Below are 25,241 nucleotides of genomic sequence, written 5' to 3' on the forward strand. Positions count from 1 at the left end.
ATAACAGAAATGAAACTTTCAGTAGAGAATTAGTGAGCTACTGCAGTCACCTGTCAACAAAATGGTGCTGTCTTGGCATATATTGCTGCTTTAAATCTCCTTCATGCTGAATTATCATGCTATTTTCCCTTTCTCCTATTCTAGACAGAAGAAATAGTCTTGGTGGCGATATTATGTTTGTTGGGAAACATCACTTGCTTTGTGACTTTGTTTTAGAACTGTACAAATCCAGTAGCACAGAGGTATATTACATTTGTTCTAAGGTTATTGCATTTGTGGGAGGGAGTGGTGTGGTTGTCTGCTTCAGCTGAAAAATTATTTTTTTCTATAGCCAATGGATATACCCGCTGAACTGTGCCATGGAATCCAGGGAAAACTTACTCTGAATGAAAATGCAGTTCTTCCAGATCAGTGAGTATAGCTTTCAGTCTGAGTTGTTTGCTGCTGAAGGATACTTCCTTTAGCTGTGTCTAAACTAAAACAAAACTCCCCCACTCCCCAACAAAAACCCAGAAAAGTCTGACGTCTCTAAATACTTGTCTTTGGAATTAAGTACTGTTTCCATTAGAGTTCAAAGCAGGTTGCTTGCTATTATCCATATAAAACTTCAACTAGTGTTTATGGTTTTCCAGTCCCATTGCATTGCTTTGCTTTGGAAGGGTTTGGTTTAAGAGCTCTGGAAGGTAGTGGGCTTTAACATGCTCGAGAAAGTGTCTTCATTACTTATGAAATCAACAGAGGTCATCCTAATTTCATTATTTGCCTTCTGTGAGAGACTGGTCTTATGTATTTGATATGAAGAGAATACTGTGCACCACGTACTATATGATAAACTTTAACAGGTGAAGAGCTGGGGCTGGGGGGGAGAGATCATAAGTGGGCCTACTGTCTTCAATAATCTTGCGTTGTTTGGGTCTCTGATCATCTTTCAGTAGATTAGGGGAATCTTGTTCCAGTCTGATGTTGAGGCTGCAGCACTGTGTGCTTTATTGGATCATGCCCATCGAAATTTTATATCATTTGTCTTCATACTATTGTTGAATTCACTAGAGAATAACCCAGAGAAAAGCATGCTTAGTTTTCTGTCTAGGGCCTAGCAGTAAATTAGGAGCATACCCTTTTGATGTGTAATTTTTAAAACATTCATTAACACTTAGCTTTTTAAATGATGTATTAAGTTAGTTTGTGAAACCCATGTAAATAAGATACTGAAAGCTCTGATAAACTTTGATTAAACACAAGAGGGAAGCTCCTCTAAGAATAACTTCTTCCCAATCACCCTGATTTGTGTTGATCAACTAATGTAACTTAGGCAAGAGTGGCTAATATAGATTCCCACTCCCGGGTCATGTAAACATTGAGGAATTTTATCAAAATTTCCTGCAGATTTAAAGCTGCACCGGAGGGAGTGGTAGTGCAGGTGAGGCTCTGGAAGATTGAATGCTAAGCAGTTGTGGGACCTGTAGTGCACTCAAGGCACCGAGTTATGGAAGCACTGGCTACACGAGTCCTCTCATAAGTCTATCATTGGTGCAGCTGTAAATCAGTGGCAAGTTTTTGCTAAAATTTCCTAGCATACATGCAGCCCAGGAGAAGGGCTCTATTGCCATTTTATACTTAGAAGTATTCTCCTGGAATTCATTATTTTCTGAGGGTGGTAATACACACTTGCCTATGCGTTGGTTTACTGAAGCTGCAGTTTTTGGTCAAAAGGAACTAACAAGTAGATGGTGATCACCGTGCCCAACCAGGGGGTGCTTAGCACTTGTCGATGGCCTAAAGGTTGATCCAGTAAGCTATATAGTATTCTGAAATTGATCACAGGCAGGAATATGAAGCAGGGAGTGGGGCTTTTATTGCTGTCATCTTCAGAGAAGGCGCATACTTCTGATTAATAACAAAGGCAGTTTCCTTCTGCGTGTCAAGTTGTTGACTGCTTGGATTAAAGGGGCACAGTTTAGCTAGCTTATCGGGGAGAGGTGTGATAGAACTGTGCATCCAATGTAGTCTACTTTAATTAGAAAGGAAACTTGCATCTTTTGGAAACTGCTGTTAAAAAGTATCAGAGGGGTAGCCGTGTTAGTCTGAATCTGTAAAAAGCAACAGAGGGTCCTGTGGCACCTTTAAGACTAACAGTAGTATTGGAGCATAAGCTTTCGTGGGTGAATGCGTCTGATGAAGTGGGCATTCACCCATGAAAGCTTATGCTCCTATACTTCTGTTAGTCTTAAAGGTGCCACAGGACCCTCTGTTGCTGTTAAAAAGACATAAGAACAGCTAGCCATTGTTTACATTGTAAAGCGATACAATTCTTCAAAACTTCAGTTTGTGTGGGTTATAGACTGCTTTGTTCAGACAGGAACGTGTGAATTATAACAGTCTCAAATTAGGGAAAGTGAAGTTGGTAATTTTTTTCCTTTCATTAGGACAGTAGAGTCTCCTGTTCCATTGTTGCGTGATCTGACACAGAATTCTGCCATCAGGTGAGTTAATGTTGTGTGAATGTACTGGTGGTTGTGGGGTGTTTTGTTTTTCTGCTTACTGAAATGTATCAATCCAGGCCCAGTGTAATCTGGGGTTCTGTAGCTGTTGAACTTGCTACAGAATCAGCCCCTTGTCATAGATTGCTTCAGAATCTAATCTCTGATGCATGTGAAGAAAACATTAAAGTTAACCAAAGATACAAAATGTTGTTAACTTTACCTTGTGTTCTGACATGAAGCATGAACTTTGTCATGGTAGGTTGCTGAACCTGAGTTGTCCTTCAGACAGTATAAACAAGTAAAAATACATCCAACGTGTCATGTTAAAATCTTCATTTGCATTTTAAAAATATTGCAGGAAATACTCATGACATACTGCTTCTATGGTGCTCTATCAAACTGAATTGATTTTTGTAAGGGTAAAGATCAATAAAGTCAAATTGACAGTATCCCTTTTTAAAGTTAAACTGCAGTGTAATAGGTTGGCGTCTCGGTTCTTTGGTCTGTCCCTGATCTGTAAGAAACCCTTCCTACAACTTTTCCCAATAAGGTTGTCCTTAGGTTAAACTGAAGAGTAGTTCTAAGGGTTTGTTCTCCTTTTTACCTTAACCAGGGAATTTTCCTTCCTCTGTGACTCTAGGGCTCTTAAGTTTTACCTTAATAGGGTAGCTTTTTAGAAAGCCACCTACTGCTTGACCCTTTTTGTAGCACCATGTGCTATGCAAGGTCATCTGAAGTTAACATTTCTCAGTGAGTCAAACCCAGTGTCAGTCTGATGTGGTCTAAAATGTTTTCCTCTGTCTGGGATTCATTTCCTTCCATTCATTCACTTTCGACATTGTTGAGGGCTTAAGCAAACCAAAGGGCTTACATCTATGGAGTTATGGTATAACAGACTTTCTCCACTTGGGTTTCTTTGTCCACGTCTTTACTCTCCCCGTGGGGTCTGGTGGCAAAGTTTTATTGCTTTTTTATAAGAAGACCCTCCAAGAGACCAAAGCCCAGAAGACAAAATTAATTTCCCTGTCTTGGGGAAAGGCCCCCAGCCATCCCGGCCCCTTGACTACATGTTATTCTGCACCCTTCCCAGCAATCATATCCTAGCAGTTCCAAAGTGCTATGGGGATTTACCACCCACCCTACACTGGGTACACTGGTCTCAGGTCCTAAATAGAGGCAGCAGTCTTGAATTACTGCCCTCCCTAGAGCACTTCCTCTCCCCGAACACTCAAATTTCCAGTCCTATAACTGTATTCTTGGCAGAAAATGCTGGAATAAGGCACTGTCAGACCCACATGCTCCCCTGACAGGCCTTTAAAGGGCTGTTATACCACAGTACAGGCATCTTCTGAAAACTCCTTTGGTCACTGGATCCTAAAGGCCGTTTCCCTTGTTTTATTAAAAATAAAAACAGTAAATACATCATTGCTGGAAGCTCATTCTCTTTCCTGTATCTTTTCTTCTGTTCTGACTTAACGCCTTCATTTGATGATTAAAGGGAGTCTGTCTCCTCTTCTTAGTCTTCTATGCCTTTTGTGCTATGGCTTTCTCTGTCCCTGTAGTAGAACCATAGACTGACAGATGGATTCTCCACTTTTCATCTGTAAATTGGAGTCCTCACAGAGAATCCATCGGCTAATGCATGGCAGTCCTCCTGTATTCTGTCATTCCAGCTTTCTCTTTGAGGCTGGTGGCACCTGGTAGTGTTTATGGGCCTACTTTGAATGCATAGGGCTGCATCTATGTGTGCGGGGCCCGACCAGTGATGTTGGCACAGATTGACAGATGTCTTCTCAGAGAAGACCAAGTGACAGAAAAAACAAGTATCCCACTCATTGTGAAATCTTCACCTGTAGCCACATTTCTTTTGATTTGGCCTACTTTTTGTTGCAGCATATGTAGGAATAAATGTTGACTTTGCCTTAACCATGATGATCTTTATTCATCATGAAGTATACTATTGTCCTCCCAGAACCATACAAATCTTCCAAGGGTAAATCTTTAGTCACAAAAGATTGAATTACTCATGCACTTGACAGTAAATTGATTTAGAACCGGAATGCTGTAGGTCATTCTGATTTGCTTTAAGTTGGTGCATTACAATAGTGGGTGTCTAATGCTGCACCTGTAACCTTTCACTTCTGGAGATGTATAAAATATTTGGGATAGTGAAAATCAGTCATGGTCTGTATACTCCCTAGTCTCAAATGGGGTATAGCATGGCTCAGTTAGATAGGACTATCTGCTTGCAGGCAGTTCAAGACTGAAATATCCAGGATGCACCTGTTCACGATATTATTAAAAGGACAACATGCTCAAATGGGATTTCGGTCACTTTCTAGTAACAAGTTAAAAGTAGTTTCAGGTACTACACCTGCCTCTGAGCCCCCCCTGCCAGATTGTAGTAATCACATTTTTTCTGCTGTAAAGCCTTTCCTTCCTTGTTGCGGTGCTCCTATGAGATACCATATTCATCATGGCTTTGACCCTGGTTTGTATCAAGACCCATGGCACCATCCTGCAGTTCTTTCCAGCCACCAGATCATGTAGTCAGAATCCTTCTAGCCTCCAGCTCTATTTCCTTCTGACATGTTTTCCTTGTTGAAAACAAACATTTATTATCGTTAGAATAGATTTATTGCTGTTGCAAGGTTTCCCTCTTAGTTCTTCTTTTTCATTATTCCTCTCAGTGCGGTGGGTACTCTGCATTGTCATAGGGTAGCCAGTGAGATAACAGGTTTCAAATGATGCTCTCCATGTGATTCAACAATGTCTATGCTGGACCCACACATACATTGCCTCTGATGCCTGGGTGAGGCTAAGCTTCTCAGCAGGTACTCTGTATGTCACCAAGGGCCAGAAGAGATGGGAATCTAGGCTCTGGTCACTTCTCATGCAACAGCTCTACAGAGTGATTCAGAATGACTTGCATCAGTTGGCACCAGACCTTTCTTGGTTAAGGCCACGCCAGAGTGCCATATCCTCAGGTGTGCCAGAGCTGTGCCCAGCACACTTGGGGGGGAAGGGGTATACCTTTCCACCCCACCCTCCCCAATTCCACGGGCTGTTCCACTGGCCCAGGGTAGCAGAACAGTGTGCTCCCGTCACCTCGAACAGCTTACAGTACTGAGTCTACAGAATGCCACTGAAGCCAACTTACATATCCATGTATTGGAACGACAGGCAGCTCAGTTGGGAATTGGGGCTTCCTTCATCAAATGCAAGGGGAAACGGTACTATTCCATGGAAGAGAGTCCCACCAACCCTTTCGCTAGCTGGCCAGAAGATGCTTCCTCGAGTGCACTGTTGGCCCTTTCTTTCAGTGCTCCCTCCCACTCCCTTTCCAGAGGGAAAATATGCAGATACAAGAATATTAAATACTGATTAATAAAAAGACTTTCCTTTATTTACTCTCTATTTTTTTCTTGCTTCCTTTCCTTGTTTATTATTTGTATTCACATAGCACCTAGGAGCCCTAGTCAGGGACTAACACCCCATTTTGTTAGGTGCTGTACTAGCACAGAACAGACTGTCCCTGACCCAAGGAGCTTACAGTCTAAGTCTCTTTACCTCTCAGTCTGCCCACCAAGCAAGCATTACATAAGAATGTCCCTACTGGGTCAGACCAAAGGTCCATCTAGCCCAGTATCCTGTCTGCCGACAGTGGCCAGTGCCAGGTGCCCCAGAGGGAATGAACAGAGCAGGTAATCATCAAGTGATCCATCCCCTGTCGCTCATTCCCAGGTTCTGGCAAACAGAGGCTAGGGACACCATTCCTGCCCATCCTGGCTAATAGCCATTGATAGACCTATCCTCCATGAATTTATCTAGTTCTTTTTTGAACCATGTTATGGTCTTAGCCTTCACAGCATCCTCTGGCAAGGAGTTCCACAGGTTGACTGTGCACTGTTAACTTCTGCTAGAATGTGAAATACCGTGTGTGGGATCTTCAATCCCCTTCTTTTCCTCAGGTGCCTGTGTATGTGCTGCTGCACCATAGGATTGTTTTCACTCTATTGGTACATAGGATCCCCGAAGATGAGCTCTAAAACGAATGATCTTCTTAGCTAGAGCTTTGGTTTGGGCCTACCATGTTTAAGGGCTTGCAAGGTGCCCTTTCCCTATTGCATGTGGGACTAACAACTCCACATCCATTCCTGGGCTGACATCTAGTGCAGGGGGAAAGGCATCCCTGAAGTATATTGGGACCTGTTTGAGCCAGTATATCCCATATGCCCTTGCCTGCACTTTTTGCTGGAAGTTTGGGGATGATGGATAAACAGCACACCAATAACTTGGCTATTAGAAAAAATAATTCAGATTAGTACGCTGCATCACTTCTGTAAATAATGCAGCAAACTGCTATTTCATTAGGATAGTTTGATCTTACTTATCAGGCCAAATGTATATCCGGTATAACTATCTCAAATGTTGTTTTTCTCTTAGTATCAATTTCAAAGATCCACAATTTCAAGAAGACTTTGTTTTCAAGGCTGTAGTGTTACCTGGAGCAAAGTAAGTAATTGTCATCTTTTTCCTTCATTTTTATAATGATGCATAGAGAAACAAACTATTGTTCTCTCTTATTTTTAATATTCAGAAAACCTGCACCAGTTCTGAAGCCAGGTGACTGGGAAAAAACCAACAATAATGGCAGGCCTTGGAGGCCCCAGCTTGGTTTTAATCGAGACAGAAGGCCAGTTCATTTGGACCAGTCAGCATTCAGAACTTTAGGGTGAGTAGCAGTGAAAACACTTAGTGAAAGTAGCAGTCCTTAACTGCTTTGCTGAGATGCCTTCTGTCTTCCCTTTTTTAATAATAAAGGAATATACGTCTATGGTTAAAGTTGGTATTTATATGTAGGTCACTTAAACAATTATGTATTGAAAAATCAGTACTGATGAGTTACATTTTCAAAATGTTCTTAAATACTTGAATTTTATAGTAGGCTTACATTCTTCCGTTTGATATTTTTTCTGTAAAGTATTTCTAATTGGCTTTCCTGCTGTGTTTCTTCAACTTTTGCTTCTTCAGTACTCCTTTGAAGTACTGGAGATTACAAAGAGAATATTACACAGAAGTAATAGTTAAGATTGTGTAACTAGAACTGGGATGTCTTCCATGTTTTTGTTTTCTTAAATGACGTTTGTTCAAAGTTCATGTGGTCTGCCATAATCAATTTGATTTTGGTAGTACTTTGAACAAAGATGGAAGTCTGTTCACCAAGTTTAACTGGTGATCCAAAATTCCAAATGATTTTTCTGAGTATTTAGGAATTCTGCATAGTAATGCTGCAAGCAAAGGGATTGATCTGAAATTATACATCAGAAACTAATGGTTAGGTTTGTATTTTTCTAAGCTGAGATGCACAGGCAGGCATGTATAATTTTGAATCAGCTCATTGGGGAGAATGAGTAGAGCTAACAAGCCACTATTGAGTATTATCAGTGTAGAAGTACAGAAAATGCTTTAAAGGAGGTTAACATTAACATTACCAAACAGCCAGTTCAGACTGTCCCAGCCATTTGGACAGCTGGGCTTCAACCTCTTTCTCAAGGAGGAAGACAAAGGCACTAGAGATAGATAAGAGGTTTGGGGAAGGGAGAGAGATGGCGCTTGTAGAAAGCTAGGAAAGTGGGAGACTCTGTCCATTGAATTGTGGCCTGGAAGAAAGATGAGGAATGACAAGTTGCAAGCAACACTCTTCCTCCCATTCACACCCTGGGAAATAAAATTGTTTCACTGCAAGTGCACATGAATCCCCTTCCCTCTTGCCATGCTTTGCAGTCACAAAACGATAACTATGTTGAGAACATGTCTTATTAAAACATTAATTAAAAATTCAAAATCTTAGTGAAGGTACTTCTACACAGAAACAATGAAACAGCTCTTAAATGTATCTGCATTTTCATTTTTCTACAGAATATGTATGATAGTTACCTAAACTTTTACACTGTTCGTGCAAACCCCTCTTCTCCCCCCCCCCCCCCAAAAAAAAAACACCCCTTACTTTTCTTTGGCAAGCTGTGGTATAAGAGCATTTTCACAGTAACCAACTAGGTCATAAAATGTGAGCTTCATTCATGATGTGCATGGGACCCTTACAGGTGGTGAATTACTGCACTGTTCATGAGCATCTCCATCAGTATACTGGAGAAGCTGTAGTATTTGACTTGGTAGCAGCTGTTCTAGTAAGATGACATTGAGAAAATAACTTTTATACTACTTTCCATTTCTTTTACATTACAGCCATGCAATGTCAAGGGAAAGAGGACAGTCAGGAAGTGGAGTCTACAGTAATGCAGCACCACTTGGGGCTTATCAGGGAAACCCATACAGACCACTTCTAGGTGGCCAACCACAGATTCCTAAATTGTTGTCAAGTAAGGTTTTTTTTATTTTGTTTTTTTTCCCTCCTGCATTGTCAGATTTAATGAATTTTAAAATTGAACTGTCTGACTTTTATTTTGCTACAACTACATAGTATTCTTCATAATAAAATTAAAGGGCTATTTGGTTTAAGAGCACGTTCATGGGTTCTTTTTCTTGATAGGTTGCTGACTATAGGAAAGGCACTTAGTTAGAATGGTTAGGAGTTACAAGACTTGAGTAAAGTGAATTATGTTTCTGCTTCTTCATGGGTTCTGATATAGATTCCCCACTGTCCTGCTATGGAGAAGGGAACCATTTTATAAAACAAAAAGTGACAACTGCTGTAAATGTGCATTACAGCATGGGCCAGTGCCCCGTCTGTGATTATGGTGCAGACGGATGCCTTTTTTGTCATTCTCTCTCCTCCCCTCCTCTCTCCCTCCCTAACCCCCAATGTTACAGGTGCTGATGTTGGATGTTAGCTCAGTTGTATTCTTACATTGGGAGCCAGCCTGTTAAATCACTGCTGAGGAAAGCATTTTTAAAAATTCACTTCATGGTGTTTCTATTATATTGGCAGAAAACAACAAAATAGAAAACTAGTTGCCTGCCAATATAAAACAGAAAAGTAATCAATTTAATTTAAAAGAAAAGACTCTCTTCTCAATCTATGAATGAACATGCTTTGTCAGAAAGTAGACGTGCAACTACTAAAATCTAGCATCAGCATCATCTAAAATTGTCCCTCCAAGAGATTTAACTAGGAGGGGCTGGAGATAGTGACACAAGCATCTGTGCTACTAAGCACAGTTGGGGGGGTCCACTGGCCAACCTCTGCAATATTAATATTGTACTCTAGTATTGGAGCAGGTGCATTTGTGCATGTAGAGTTACCATAGATTCCAAGGCTACTGTGATCATGTAGTCTGACTTCCGATATAACACAGGACATAGAACTTCCCCGAAACAATTTATCTTTGAACTAGAGCATATCTTTTAGAAGAATGTCCAAACTTGATTTTATTGCCAATGATGGAGAATCCACCACAAAGCTTTGTAAATTGTTCCAATGGTTATTTACCTTAACTGTTAAAAATTCATGCCTTCTTTCCAATCTGAATTTGTCTAGCTTCAATTTCCAACCATTGTATCTTGTTGTACCTTTGTCTGCTAGATTGAAGAGACAATTATCAAATATTTGTTCCCCATGTAGGCACTTACAGACTCTGATCCAGTCACTCCTTAACCTTTTCTTTGTTAAGCTAAATAGATTGAGCGCTTTGAGTCTATCACTGTAAAGCGTGGCTTCAGTCCAAAAAGACCATTAGACATGTCTCAAGGCAACTATCATCAGATACAACCTTTAAAAAATTAGTTGCTTGCTTTGTCTTTGCCAAGAACTAGAATATTGAACAGATTTCACTTTTTTAGTCTCCTTAAATTGTTACCTCTGCACTGTGTGTTAGTGCTTTGAAAACTTTTCTCTCTATGAGGCAGAAAGAAAGGGTTTAAACTGTTGTATTGTGGGAATTTGAAACTTTATTCCTGTTCAAAGATCTGTCAGTTATTTAAGACCCTCATTACTCAAGGGGTTCTGAATTTTGAGCCCATTTCACTTTTAAAATAAGTGTGAAAGAAATGGCTTGAACTACTTGTGTTGATGTAAACTAAGTTGAGATGTTGCAAATCTCAATATTTAAACTGTTCTGTCCTGCACAGGAGGATTAAGAAACTTGACCATCTCCTTGTACTCAAAGGGGAAGGAAAAAACATGTTTTTCCTTTGTGCCTCTCTTTAGCACTACATAAGCATCAGCACTTTTTGAGGTAGCCATTCGAATGTCAACACTGAGGGTAGGTCTATACTACCCGCCACATCGGCGGGTAGAGTTCGATGTAACGGGGAATCGATTTATCGCGTCTCGTCTGGACACGATAAATCGATCCGCGAATCGACGCCCGTACTCCACCTCCGCAGGAGGAGTAAGTGGCGTCAATGGGGGAGCTGTGGCAGTCGACTCGCCGCCGTGAGGATGGCCAGGTAAGTCGAACTAAGATACTTCGACTTCAGCTACGCGAATAGTTGCGTATCTTAGTTCGAACCACGCCGCTAGTGTAGCCCTGGCCTGACATTTTGCATCAAAGATGTTTAACATAAGAGTTACACTGATGTTGATTGAACTGTCTCGATTGGAAAACTCTGCTCAGAGTAGCACCAAATACAGTGGAACCCTGTTTGTCCGATCTAATTGGGACCAGGGCCAGACTGGATAATAAAAAATTCAGCTTATCAGGAGAATGGGCAAAGAGTTTTCTCTGTTATTTTAAGATGCGGAGTTGCTTTTAAACTAGCTGACCCATCTTGGAAAAGCATTAAAACATTACCCCCTTTCTCATCTACTTACCTGCTTAACACAATATACAAACCCTTAGTTCTTGCAAATAATGTTTTGTTCATTTATTAACAAGAAAACCAATGAGAGTTTTTAACAAGTTGTACAGGTACTGATCATTTTTACACTCTAACCCTGAACATTATAGGGACTGTCTACAACAGTGTTTCTCAACCTTTCTATTGCAATTGCCTGGGGCCTCACACCACAGTGGCCCCTGCGAAGCTAAGTTATATGCGTCAGCCCTGGGTGGTGGGGGCCGGGGCTAAAGCATCAATTTTCCGTATTCCTGTGTGTGCCCGCTGGTGGTTTCAGTTAATGCAGAGAGCTGGAAAATGGAGGCTCAGGTAAATGGGGTTCTACTGTAGTCAAAATCCTATTAAAGGGAATATGGACACTTACAATCCTAGAAAATATTGAAAAACTTCCAAAAGGTCATCTTTAAAAAGTCCTCTTTACTTTAATCATTGGTTATTCACTGTATGATTGGAAAAAAGTGTCTGAGCTATGTGGCATAATAGATAAACTTCACTGACTCACCTTACACCTGGTTAAATATTAATAGTCATGATTTGAAATGAGTTTAGTCTCCTCCTACAAACCCTTCATTAACCTGACATGCCAATATGTTTGATGTGCCCACAATTGCTCAGTATTCATCTGTTTTAAAGGCCTAAGTCACTTTGGGTGTTTTCACTTCCAAATGATTGATCTTGTGTTGCTCTTTGTTGCACCGCTTTGATGCTATTCTGTATGGTGATAGTGTAGTAAAATGTTCTAAGATCTTTTCTGTAAAACTGCATTTGTACTACTTCAAGCAGGATTATTGTGTTGACTGTCAGCACACATCCCAATGTTAGAAACAGGATTGGGGGGGGAAACTTGGTGGGCTCTAAACATGTAGTGTGTTTAGACTTGAGTGGATAACCTCTCATGGACAACAGTGAAACCTACAGGCTTTGCCAGAATCCTGATCTCTGAAGCACCAGCAGAAAACATGTCAGATGGGGATTTTGTATCCTGGACAACAGAACAGAACAGCAAGAGAAGAGACTGAGCATGGGGAGTAAGACTTTCTTTCCTGTGTTCAGGCCCAGTTATCATTTAAAGTAGGCTTTTTTACCCTAAAATGGGTAATCATTCATATGTTGAAACTCTTAAGCTTTCCACCTTCCTTTCTCCCATTGTCAGACACTGCTACATGCTCAATCTGTTTACAGTGGGCAATAATGGTAGCAGATATATGGAGAGAACTGGGCCACAGAGAGGCAGGAGGAAAGTTAGGTGAACAGCCTGAAAAGGTACTAAAATGATGACTTTCATTTCTCTATTGAATTCTGGGGAAAACCCATTTTGGAAAAAAGATGAGTGACCAAGCTAGTTTTGAAGAGTTGGGACAAGCAGACAAGAGAGGGCAAAAAGCTGATGGGAAAATGTTATAAATTTGCGGTACTTTTAGCCAGCTTTCACGCATGCATGAGAGAGAGAGAGATCAAATTAATTGCAGAATGGAAGAGTGTCAAACTTTATTATATTTCAGTAATAACAGAAGTCCCAGGAAGTGGAAGTGAACAGTTGAGATAAAATAATGGTAGCCATTTTAAATTAAACGTATTGTCCGGTCCCAAAGTAGATGAGCTTTACTTAAGGACTACAGGATCAAACCTTTACATTTATGAGGTATCAAATTGTACATGCAGCCTTCCCAGCTGCTCTAACCAATGTGGAGTGGCTGTGGCTACTAAGAATAAGAACAGCCAGACTGGGTCAGAGCAAAGGTCCATCTAGCCCAGTATCCTGCCTTCCGACAGTGGCCAATGCCCAGGGGTTCAGAGGGAATGAACAGAACAGGGAATCATCAAACGATCCATCCCTTGTTGTCCATTCCCAGCTTCTGGCAAACAGAGGCCAAGGACACCAGCCCTAACTACTAACTTCGATTTTTTTTTAAGTGTTTATAGTAATCCGAAATAGAAGAGAATGTGTAATGGTGTGGAGAGAAGAATGTGATAATCAGAATAGAATATAATAATTAATGGAGATATCCCATCTCCTAGAACTGGAAGGGACCTTGAAAGGTCATCGAGTCCAGCCCCCTGCCTTCACTAGCAGGACCAAGTACAGATTTTGCCCCAGATCCCTAAGTGGCCCCCTCAAGGATTGAACTCACAACGCTGGGTTTAGCAGGCCAATGCTCAAACCACTGAGCGAATGAAAAGCATAGCTGTCTTTTGCCTTGGTCATAGGAAATACTTAGACTTCAAATCTTTGTGTTCATCTGAAGGGAGCAAAGGAAACAAATGTTGGGATTGAATAACCCATTTGGAGTACCATGAGTGTCTGGTACTGATTTCTGCATTTTTAAAGATCATGTCTTGGCACTTTGAGGGAGAACTCTCAAAGCAATCCTCTGAGCCTTAGATACATGGAGCTGATCTATTCATTTAGGTACTTGTGGCTTGCATCACCATAGCATCTGAGTGCATCTCGTTGTATAGAAGACACTCCAGATACAAATACCATCATTCCTTCAAATTGAGGAGGCTTGAATCCACTGATCAATGTGGAATTCTAGACCATCTGTTTTGCCTCAGGAACGATCTTGGGGTTTCCCCTATGTTTTCCCAAAGGAGCCCCATTCTACCAATTGGAAGAGTCAATAAAAGAGAAGATCGTTCCTTGAATGGGTCCTTGGATTTGGTTGGTTCTCAGATCCAACACTTGCCAAGACAAGAACATTTCGTATTCTCATTTGAGCATCTATCTCCAAGGATAATAGTTCAGCTTTTTTTTTGATGCTGTTGAAGTCTCCCCTTCTTTTGGTGTGGTCCTGCAAATCTAAAATCCAGTCTATTCCTAATGTTAGATTTTCCTTTTTTGTCATTATTACTTCCCTAGTGCCGGTTTCCCTACTCTTCTGTTGCATGAAGATTGATTCTTGTGCCCCTGGACTTTCCCACCCATGTAGGGAAAAGGGATGTCAAGTCAACAATCTTATGGGCAGTTCAGCTTTCCTTTAACATGTGGCATCCGTTGCCATCTTCAGTCCTCTTAAAGGCATCTTTCAAAAAGCAAGGAAGGTAAAAATTGTGTTGCCATTGTGTTTGCCATTTCCTAAGTATCCTGAACGGAGTTGAGAGACAGCCAGCTCTTGATACTATCTCCATTTAAGGAGATAAAATCTGAATTGGAGGAAGAGGAGGGACAGAAGACTGAGAAGTTTCCTTACTCTTCACCAGTTTCTGTGTTGCCTATACCCTTCTCTTCTGTTGATGATACTGAGACCTTCCAGGAGATATCTTTAGCTCAAGCCTTGAAAATCTAGTTTGACCTTCCTGCTACACTCAAGTTATTTCCTAACTGCTCTAAATTTGGTGGCAGTTCACTTGAGGCTTAGTATCCACCTCTTCCAATACTTCAGTGATTGGTTAGTGAGGGAGCAGATGCTGTAGAGTGTACAGTCTGGTTTGCCAAAGACTTACAAGGCGTAAGGATAAGCCAAGAGAAGACACACAGTTGATGGGCTTCTGTGGAGCTCTAGTCATACACATATTCAGGCTGAGAGCAATTTAGCTAGCGTTTGTGTCTTCCTTCAGTAGACAGTAGCCTTCTTACTGAACTGGAGCAAACATTCCATATGTGTTCCCTGCAATACGAATGGTTCCCAAGGCAATAAAAAAAGGATTGAGCTTTAATCCTACTGCTATCTGTAATTCTGGCTAAACAGGGTTTTTGGGTACTATGGGCTTCTGGATCTAGCTGTGGCAGCTTTCTTATACCTCTCTCTCTCTCTCTCTCAACTCAAGGACACATGCCTCACCGAAATCCAAAGGCTCTTCCACTGGTGTTTCAAATAAGCCCGAGGACAAAATCATCTTCTTTCAGGAGTTCTTGGAGATGATGTTGGAAAGTCAGAAGTCTTCAGCTAGGCAGTCCTACACTGCCAAATGGAAAAGATTTTCTAAATGAGACACACACAGATTATATCAAAATCAGATTTAATCATCTTCTTTCTGTATTACTATAAAACAACCACAGATGAGGCCAGAAGATAGGCCTTGATGAGTGGGAATAGTTGTATGTCAAGATAGTAATCTGACTAAAAAGCTCCCGGAAAACTCTCTCTCAATTTTTGTATAGTTTAAAATGTATTGGAAAAAGTAGAGATAATGTAGTTAAAACTGTGGGTTGAAGAAGCGGAATTTTATTTTAAGAGATCTGTATTTTATATATGATGAGGTAAAATGGGACTCTAGAAGGGCAATGTGGTCAATCAAACCACCACCTCTTTTTCAAGAGCCTGCTGTGGGTGTGTGTTACCGTTGTTCTCTGATTTGACTTTGATGTGCCAATTTTCAGTTGATGAATAATTGTCTGTGCTGATAACTTGGGGGAGTCAAGTGCAGTCTGGTGGTACTGTGTGAATGGCATATTTGGTTTCTGCAATCCAGAGTATGTGATTTATGACTTTCATCTCAGTCAGTAAACTTGTCAATTAGCTGCATTTGAAAAGTGATTTTGATTAGTGCAATCAGTAAACATGAAATCTTGTCTTTGATTGCTACACTGATTAGATAAATTGTTACTTGAGTTGCTGGAGAAGGCAGTTTATATGGCCTTATAGCTCTAGGAAATGCCTAATTTGTAAAGACCAAAGAAAATATTAACTGTCATTTTTTCCTCTCCTGCTTGTACCTTTTTGAAGTGCAATTCACTTTCAGGCTTTTTTTTCCTTCTTAAAGTGATCTTCTGTCAGAACCATGCAAAGAATGGTAATAAGTTTGTTTTAAACTCTGCTTCATTATTAAGATATTCCTGCTTGTGAATACTTAATCTGTGTGTTCCTCAGTGCTGTACAAGGAGATGTGATCAGAGCTACTTCCTGAAGGGGGCTATGTTCTAACTTTTCCGTTGGAGGGGAGGGTTACAGAGCTTGAAACACACATACACCAGGTGCTTGTGATTCGGGGGTCAATATGAAAGATGCACCCTACACCTCGTGGGGACTAACCTCCTCTCACTGGAGGGCTTTCCTTGGACTTTACTGAGGAGCAGAGGACATGGGGGTTTTATAAGTGAGTGTTGGATTAAATGTGTAGCCCTGAACTGCCAGGAACACGGGCAGCTTCTTTCATCTGCATGGCCTCCTGGCTGCTTGGAGTGCTCCCCTACTTTCTGGCTGCAAATAAAAGAGGGAGCACCCCTTCTCCATGCTGCTGGAAGTGTGAAGTGTCCCTCCCTTCTCCTTCCCCTCCACCCCACTCTCCATCTGTGTACTAGACAGGAAAGGGCAGTTTGACTCGCCTCCTTTTTTCCCACCCCCTAGACTCCCATACTGCTGCTGCTGTCCATCAGCAGTGACACAAGAATCTGATCGGTCTGTCTGAGTTCTTTTACTGGACCCATTACAGCTGTATCTGAGTGGCTCCCAACATTATAAAGCGTACACATAAAAAAAAAAAAAAAAAAAACTCTTCCCTATAGTCAGCAGGGACTGGACTTAATTTTTGTTCACTAGTTGGTTCTTTTTGCGGGGTGGCTGTGGGACAGCTAGATCAAAGGGAGTTTTTCATCCCATCCTCCTCCAGCAGAGAGTTCCAGGTTTGTGGGTCAGTTGCTGAAAGATCTGTCTCCTGAACACAACTCTGACTTGTGAAGCTCTTAGTTCTATTTCAGCGGCATGCATCTGTTGTGCCTAGGTCATGTTAGCACATCGTGAGGTGGTCCCTGAAGTAATTTGGGGAAGAGTCTCCTGGGGAGCCCTTAAAACGGGGCCCAAAACCATGAATTTGACCAGGCGTTCAATAGGGAGCCAGTTAAAGAGATTAGAGTGCTGGGGTGATGTTTCTGAGCATATGGAACAGCTGTCAGTTTAGGAACCCGGTGACCGTATTATTTAGGTACTGAGAACTAAGGAATCTAGCCTAGAGGTCTTGTATGGCTGGATCACCATGGTAGAGTCCAAGCCCAGGAATGGGGACAGTTTTCTTGACAGCTATGAATAGAAAAGTGGGGCCATTTGCCAGGACTATGAGACACCAAGTGGACAGCCTAATTAAAAGAATTATGGGCATACCTTTTGGGTTAAATATTTAATCCTGAAATGCGGATCTTTCATTTTGCATCTCTTTTCAAATGGAGTTGTTTAAAATGAAAGGTTTGAAACTATGGATCATGGAAGATTGAAATGGCCAGTATAATCAGTACTGTTCCCTACAATACATACTCAAGTGCTTTGGTACTATCCTAATTTGAATGATGAATCTACTTCTCTTAAAGTGTCCTATCCTCTATAATAGACCTCACTGTTTAAACTTTCTGATTAGTCTAATTTTTTCTTTTCCTAATTTGATCCCATAAATTCCCCAGCCACTCTGTGACCACCCTAAAACATTATTTTTATATATAATGCATTATCGTCAAATTAGCAATTAGTTACAAGTGAAATGAGTTTGGGGAATCCCAGTCTAGTCTCTAATGGGTATATTGTTCCCACTACAAGTAACTTTGTAATCTGGCCTATGTGAGCATGACTCATTCTGATCAAAGGAGGCCCAAGGCAGGAAGAGCAGAACTGTTGGAGATCAGAATTTATTTCCACCAGCAAAGCTGTTATCTTCAGTAGGACCTGCCCGCACTACACAGAGTTCTCTCAAGTGCTACCATAAAAGGTTTCTGTTCAGGTCAGACCATTAAAATGCCCAAGCAATCCAGTCTGAGTTCCTAGAAGAGAGGCTCAGATTTCCCTCTATCCATGCTTTTCTTAAAAGCTCAATTGAAAAAGTAAATGTAGAGTTCTATCAAATTATTGCTAAGCTTCAGTGTCCTTGAATATTGACAATTTAACAGGGTATTACTATCCTATCACAGCATATCCATTAGACAACTTCTGGAACCAGCTGTTATAATTAGGTCACACTTAAACACCATTGAAGATAATCAAAGATGTCACTGAAACTGAAGCTTTTGACTGATACACAATTTAAGTGTTGTGAACTGACCAGGGAGCTATTGATTAGATGTTTCTTTCATCCTGTTTACTGGTCAATTTATTTAGAAGAACAGCAGCCATTTAATTGCATGTCTTATTAAAGCAAAGTTGTTGCTGGTACATCTTTGTACAGAGTTAGAGCTTGACTACAAGAAAACAATTGAAAAGTGGGTGGTCCCTTTCATTACCGTTTCTTACTGCTGCAATGCCATGTGTCCTGAGCCAGATTTTACCAATTTTTTTCTGTCTGTATAATAACTATTCAAAAGGACCCATAGTAAATCATAATATTCTGATGGCCAGACAAAGTTGAAAATACAGTATTCTTAAATCATGTCTCCACCCTATCAGCTTTCAGATTGTATGGTGAATAATTTAGCCTAATAAAGAGGACAGAATTATTGGTTGATGCTTATAAAAATATTGCAATTCATTATCAATTTGCTTTCCCTCCCCAATTACAAAAATCACACATACTGGCATATTGGTGAATGTATTTGGTGGTAACGCTAAACGTTGTCTGAAAGAGGCTTTTCAAAAGTTGTGGTAGGAGTCGTATGATTTCTTTTGTTGTAAAAATTCCAGAAAATGTATACATTCAGAGGTTTAAAACATTAACCAGTGTATTGGTCCCAGTCATTATAATTTTTTCCTCTTGATTACCTGAAATTTAGCTTTCCATTGTGTATATTAAGAAGATACAAATGGAGAAATGTTGCTCTTTCACCGGTTTCAAGTCAGTTATTCCACTGAAGTCAGTGGAATTAATTTACAATTACACCAGCGTAGAGTAAAAATTTGGCCCAAAAGTATTTGGCAGCAAGTCCAATTTGGGGTTTTTCGTTAGTTCTCTGAAACTTTTAAAAATTTGTTTTTAACACGTATTTGACAATAAGTGATGTATGGAACTGTTTTTTGCATATTGTTTGACTTTTTTGTTTTATTATACAGATCTACGGCCCCAAGAATCATGGCGAGGTCCCACACCTCTGTTTCAACAGCCGCCCCAGAGATATGAAAGGTATGGCCACTTAAATTTTGTAAAAAGATTTAAAATACTTAGCTCCCTGATAGTCCACAATATGTTATTCGTTAGTCTTAAAACTAGGCTTTTTATTTTCTATTTAAATATATTGACTTTTAAAAACAAACCGTTACAAAATATTAAATCCATGATGTATTTTCATTGTGGGGTGCGAAATTCAGTATTTCTCTTTTAAAAAGATTGAGTTTCTGGCTAAGAAAGAAAGCGAAAAAGAAAAAAACATGTTCTATTAAAAACCAGAAACTTCAAAATTAACTTTACTGTTGATGCTTTGGTTACCATTCTTGGATCTTTGGCCTTTATCTTATTGAAGCTTTTGAGATACCATGAAATTCAACACAGAGAGCTTAAAACTGCATTAGATTTTTGTACAGGCTAAACAAATTTCTTTTTAGGAGGGTTGTGGAGCTTAATGAGGCATCACTAATGGTGTTCCACTTTTATCATTTCTGTGCTGGAACCACAGCATTAGTACAGACTAGCCATTGATTCTTGCTACAAACCTCTTGAAGTCCTAATCAGCTTCTTTGGTACAACTTTTTCAGGCCTGACAAGCCTATTGTAGGGCAGTGTCACTGTAGGTCAGTAGTTATTAGTTGCCACTGAAAACAGTTTCTTTAACTACTTAAGACTGAACTGAATTAAATGCAGAAGGGACTCAGAGGAGGATTATAGAATCTGCAGTCCAATAAGTACCATGGAATAGAAAGAATGTGACATGGTTTGATAATAAGGGATGTTTTACATGTGTTCCTTCATTGATAAGTTGTATTCCCTTAAGTCAGATGGACTTTACAAACTCCAGGATATCTGAATGCTATGAATAATTATATTAATATATATAGTGCAGTTTTATAATACAGCTTTAAAATGGACACTAACTTTGACATATGCTACGTTTACTTACAGCTGTTAATGCTGAGAAGAATCAGACTGGGGAAAAGTTGTTGGGCTGTTAACAAATATGCACACCTTCCATGGCAAGCATTTTTATCTCTCTCAAAATCAGTCCAATTTCCCTTTAATTTGCCATGTTTAATATGGAATCTTGCCTTATAAACTTTATTTTCAGGGTTATCTTCAGCAATGTAACAAACTGAAATACCCGATCTTAACTAAAAGTAGCTTCACAAATAGCTTTTCTTTTGTTTTTTTTTTAAGGAAACAGTACTGTGCGCTTTGGTAACTTGTAATGTTTTTTTACAATGCTAGGAATTTCATTCCATTCTAGAATGTCATTCTGTTGGGCTGCTAATTTTACTGACTCAGTATAATTGAACTAAAATTTCTGTTTGGGCTTCTGGATTTCCAACTTCCACTTCTTCAACCAATGCTGGCACGCGCGTGTGTGTATTAAAACTATAATAGTGAAGAGGTCTTGGTATGGGGGCACAGAACTTAGTTTCCTTTTCACATTGGAAAGATGCCTGTACTTAGGGTCCAGATATCTGTCTGTACAGCCTCACTAGTATAGTATATGGTGGCATCACTGGCTCCTTAACCTTACCCAATGTGCTTTCAGTATTGTAGGTGGTGGGATGTGTGAACGTTGTGCAGTGTGCTAGTAATGTTACAATGTGGAGATCGCCATTCATTTCTTAAACTTCCATTTTCAATCTTCCTCCAATTACTTTATGGGACTGAAGTTGTTCATGCCATGGCTTAGCCAAGAAGGGAATCTCTTTGGAAAGTTTGCAGAAAATCCTTCCAGCTTTGAAATGAAAATAAGGTGGTTTTTCATAATTCAAGATTTTTATTTTTATTTTTTTTCTGGTACTTTTTGTGTTCATACCTCTTTGATTTATAAAACCACTAGCTTGCCAGACTTAGCTCCCCAATGAGGACAAATACACCCACCATGTTCCTGAAGTTACTTGATTAGGAAGAAAAAAAAAAAGTTAAAATGTTTAAATGCACTAAGCATTGACATTAAATTACTTGCCTTACTGATTTAAGCATGCATCTAAAAGGCGATGGGCCTGAATATTTATTTGCATATTTGAACAGACTCTGCCAGTGCTTCTAAAGGACTTGAGATTGGGGGAGAGTTGGTTGTAATAGACCTGATACTCTTTTAGACATGGGACTCTTTTATTGGTTCTAATGCCCTATAGAGTAGTGGTTTTCAACTTGTGGATAGTTACCCAGCAGGAGGGAAGTTGCCAACAAGTTTTTGTGGCATTGTGAGGCTGCTGTTCACGTGCTGTTTCGCCACTGCCTGCTCCTGCTGATAGTTCCTCCTCTTGCTCTGCCTGGGTTGGGGCAAATCGGGAAGTGAATAGGCATTGAAATCATAACATGCAGGGGGAGCGACACAACCAGGAAGAAACTCTTCACCTAAAGGAGGCAGGACTGGGAGAATGGAACCTCCTCCACTTACAACAGCCAGCAGGGAATGTGGACGGAGTCCCATCCCTGCTAATGAATCTTTTGAGGAGCCAGTGAAGCAGGTTCAAAGATGTCTGGAAGGCTGGGTTGAAAGTGGTCAGATTTTTGGCTTGCTGGAGGGAAACTTGGTGCTTATAAAATGCTTCTCTCAGAATCAAAATGAGCATGTTGTCTGTACAGGAGTGTTTGTTTTTAGAGCCAGTGGTGTAACAGTCTCAAAGTATATGTAGGGGGAATAAATCATTAAAACCGCAGGAAGTTACTGATGAACAGAGCAGCTGCTGCATATTTGCAAACAAACAGTCTTACTGATCTGAGAAGTTCTGATACAGTCAATCTAAAATCTAAAGCATTTGAGACCTGATTAATACTGAATAAGCATGTGAGAACATAGGTGCTGGAACTAGAGATGCTGGGAGTGCTACTGCACCCACTGGCTTGAAGTGGTTTCCATTATATATAGAGTTGACAGTTTTGGTTCAATGGTTCTCCGCACCCCCACTATAAAAATTGTTCCAGCACCACTGTGTGAAAATGCTGTGTGTTCTAGGCTTGTTTTTTTCAATGGCCGTAGCTGGACTTAATTACTATATTTTAGAAGTTTTATATATTTAATGTTGTTTGTGGGCTTCGTTGATCATAACACTAGAAAGCTTGAGAGATCTGGGTTTGACCCTCGCTTCCTAGCATTTCAGGGAAGAGAACACGATCATTTCACTATGAGTGTTGATGGCATAACTTGAAAATCTAAACTAAGCTAGGATTGTTTTAGATCGTTTGAGGTCTGAAACGTATTAAAATTTTCTTATTATAGAACACCTTCCTAAAGCAACCATAACTGTCACTGACCATGTGTATTAGGGTTTCATTACACAATCATACAATACTTATCATGTTTTGTCCTAATTCAAATACAGCACAAAGGGCACTGCCCTTCTGTCTGTGACTCTGTATTACTGCATGTATATTAAGGGGTCAAGCTATATATTAAGACAGAGCCTAGATCTTATAGTAATACATATGCACAATAGCACAGAATTTATTCCTGTGGGAACTGTAACTTTTAATTTCCTGATTTGTCAGATTAAAATGTCAACTGTAATCTTGCATTAATACTGTTTTGTCATATAAATAAGGTGCATAACCCAATGAGTGAAGGACAGAATGGAAGTCTGGATGCTGGTTTTGTTACTTTTAATACTATGTAGTACTTGCACAGCATTTTGAAAATGTTAGATGCTATATTAATATTCAGTAACTTAACAGGTTTAGCTAAAATCTTCTGATGCTACTACATAGCTCTGTTTCATTTTTACAGTGGCTTGAAAACAATAGAAATATCTAACAAGCTTTTAAATCTATGAAACACTCATAGTACATTGTCAGTCCATCTTAGTAAACACTCCTAATATGCAGTTTACAAAATTACACTGCTAAAGTTAATGTACATTTTGCCTAATACAAAAATATATTGTGTAACTTTTGCCCTGTATGCAATAACTGTGAATTGCCAAAATCCTTTCTGAATAGTTGTTGCTGCACATGCGTATTGTCTTATTAAAAATCAACATATTGGCTATGTAATTACTGCTTGGGGTGGTTTGGAGGGAGTTAAATACTCCACATTCATGTTACGCACTTACTGCCTGAATAATTTAACTTGTTTAAGTTCACCTTGAGTTACAAAAGTAGAAATGCTTTTTAACCACAGTCCCTTGGTATTTGCATAGAATTTAAACATATTGATTTAAATGGAATCTGTTTTTAAAATTTTATTAGGAGAGACCTTACAGAAGCCTAAGCCTACATAGACTTTTGTGGCAAAGTGACTTTATAATGGCAATGTTGACCAACTTACTGAAATCAAATGATTGTTAGTTAATGAAAGACCAAAGTTCATGCTACTTAATGTACATAGTGTTTTGATGGAATTTTCTCCTGTCACCACTATGATTTATCTGACAAACTATCAAGACACATTTTGAATCCAGTGTTTTGCTTTAAGATGAGGATATTATTTCAGTGAAATATAAAATTATCAATGTTTTTAACATGTATTTAAACAAAAGGAATATCTCTGCACTAGTCTTAGGTGATCTTGAGTGCTTAATTCACCCTGCCATTGATTTTAAATAATTACAGTATTGGTCTGACTAGTAAATGTTTCAGATAACGTTTTATGAATGCATAGTCTGCTGTTTGAGACCGAAAATAGGTAAAAGGGGTGTATGATTCAGCAGTAATTAAGGTTTTGCTTCTGTGCAACGTTTAGTTCTGTTTCAGTAAATATCATTTTGCATATTGCTTGTAAGTGCCAACTATGCATCCAGCATGAAAGAGTCACACTTCATACTAGAAATCTTGTTTTTATCTCTGTGGACAGTAAGAGTTCTTATTGCCAAGGTTTGGGACATCATAACTGTTCTTAAAATCTGGCCAGATAAAATAAACGTAATGCAGTTTTTACAGTGTAAAACTAAAATGAATGGGAATAGGAATTTAAACATGAAAGCCCTCTTTAAATGTGTACTTTTCCCCCATCTTGTTATATTTACCTTTTTGTGTTTTGGGTTCTCAGAAACAACTTGCCGTGATCAGTGCACTGGCTTAACATAGACTTTGTCTCCATTCCTATCAGTGAAGTTCATATTAAACCACATTAAAATGTTCCCCACCCCCACCAATCCTTCCCTCAATAAGCCCCACACTGATCTTTCAGCTGTTGTACAGGCGGCTATGTGTAATATGCTTGTATAAACTTCAAGAAGGAGAATGTGATCACCTTATTAAAACCCTGAGTGCTTGCTTGAATAGAGTGGGTCAAATTCTGCCTCGGAGTCACTTCATTGACTTTGGTAGAGTTCTGGCAGGGATGACTTTAGTATCTTTAACCAAATGGATCCAGCCCCAGGTTTTCAAAGACAAGGAAGGTAATACTGACATTAGTGTCATTACAATCGATTTTTAAAATTAAATGGTTACCCTACACATCAGTTGTCCAACATTTTGATATTTTATGCTAATTACGTTCCTCCTTTTCTCAGAGATCATAATCAAATATCAATGTATACCTGTTGAACAGTAACCAAAACAGATTTAAATTTACAGGATTTGTATGTGAATAATATCTCATTTTCTAATTAATTCTCTTTCCCCTCAACACAATGTGGTATGTGTTCTCTGCAGAAAATGTGGATTTTGAATTCTCTAGCATTGGAGAGATCATGTCCTAAGCAGTACATGGCTATATCATTTTTGTGAATATTTGTAATAAAACAAAGATGTGATGTGCCTGTTTTATATTTGTAATTTTAGACTAGGTACTTGAAGGCAATTAAATATTTCTTGCTGCTAGTAATCTAGGATGAGAAACTAGGTTAAAATAGATGTTGAATTTGTGTTCCCATATAAACTGTACACCAAATGTCAGTCAGTCCATGCCAATTAGTGCTTATGTTGCTAGGTCACCATGGTCAATTGAAAACTGCATCAATAGAACTTGAAAAGGTTTCTTCCCGATCAGACCTTCTGACATATTGAGCAGAATAATGGATGGGAAAAAACAGCCAA

At 39.6% G+C, this 25,241-nt stretch overlaps 1 protein-coding gene across 1 annotated transcript in view; it reads left to right on the forward strand.

Moving 5' to 3' along the window:
• XRN2 (5'-3' exoribonuclease 2) overlaps positions 1 to 25,241 on the forward strand; it is a 90,306-nt gene that overhangs the window by 57,851 nt on the left and 7,214 nt on the right. The window contains exons 22-28 of the mRNA XM_065402100.1: positions 145 to 242; positions 332 to 411; positions 2,427 to 2,483; positions 6,930 to 6,998; positions 7,084 to 7,218; positions 8,733 to 8,866; positions 19,190 to 19,259. Coding sequence (XP_065258172.1) covers positions 145 to 242; positions 332 to 411; positions 2,427 to 2,483; positions 6,930 to 6,998; positions 7,084 to 7,218; positions 8,733 to 8,866; positions 19,190 to 19,259 — 643 coding nt within the window. The remainder of the gene's footprint in view (positions 1 to 144; positions 243 to 331; positions 412 to 2,426; positions 2,484 to 6,929; positions 6,999 to 7,083; positions 7,219 to 8,732; positions 8,867 to 19,189; positions 19,260 to 25,241) is intronic.

The sequence above is a fragment of the Emys orbicularis genome, chromosome 3 (assembly GCF_028017835.1).
Source record: "Emys orbicularis isolate rEmyOrb1 chromosome 3, rEmyOrb1.hap1, whole genome shotgun sequence".
Lineage (NCBI taxonomy): Eukaryota > Metazoa > Chordata > Testudines > Emydidae > Emys > Emys orbicularis.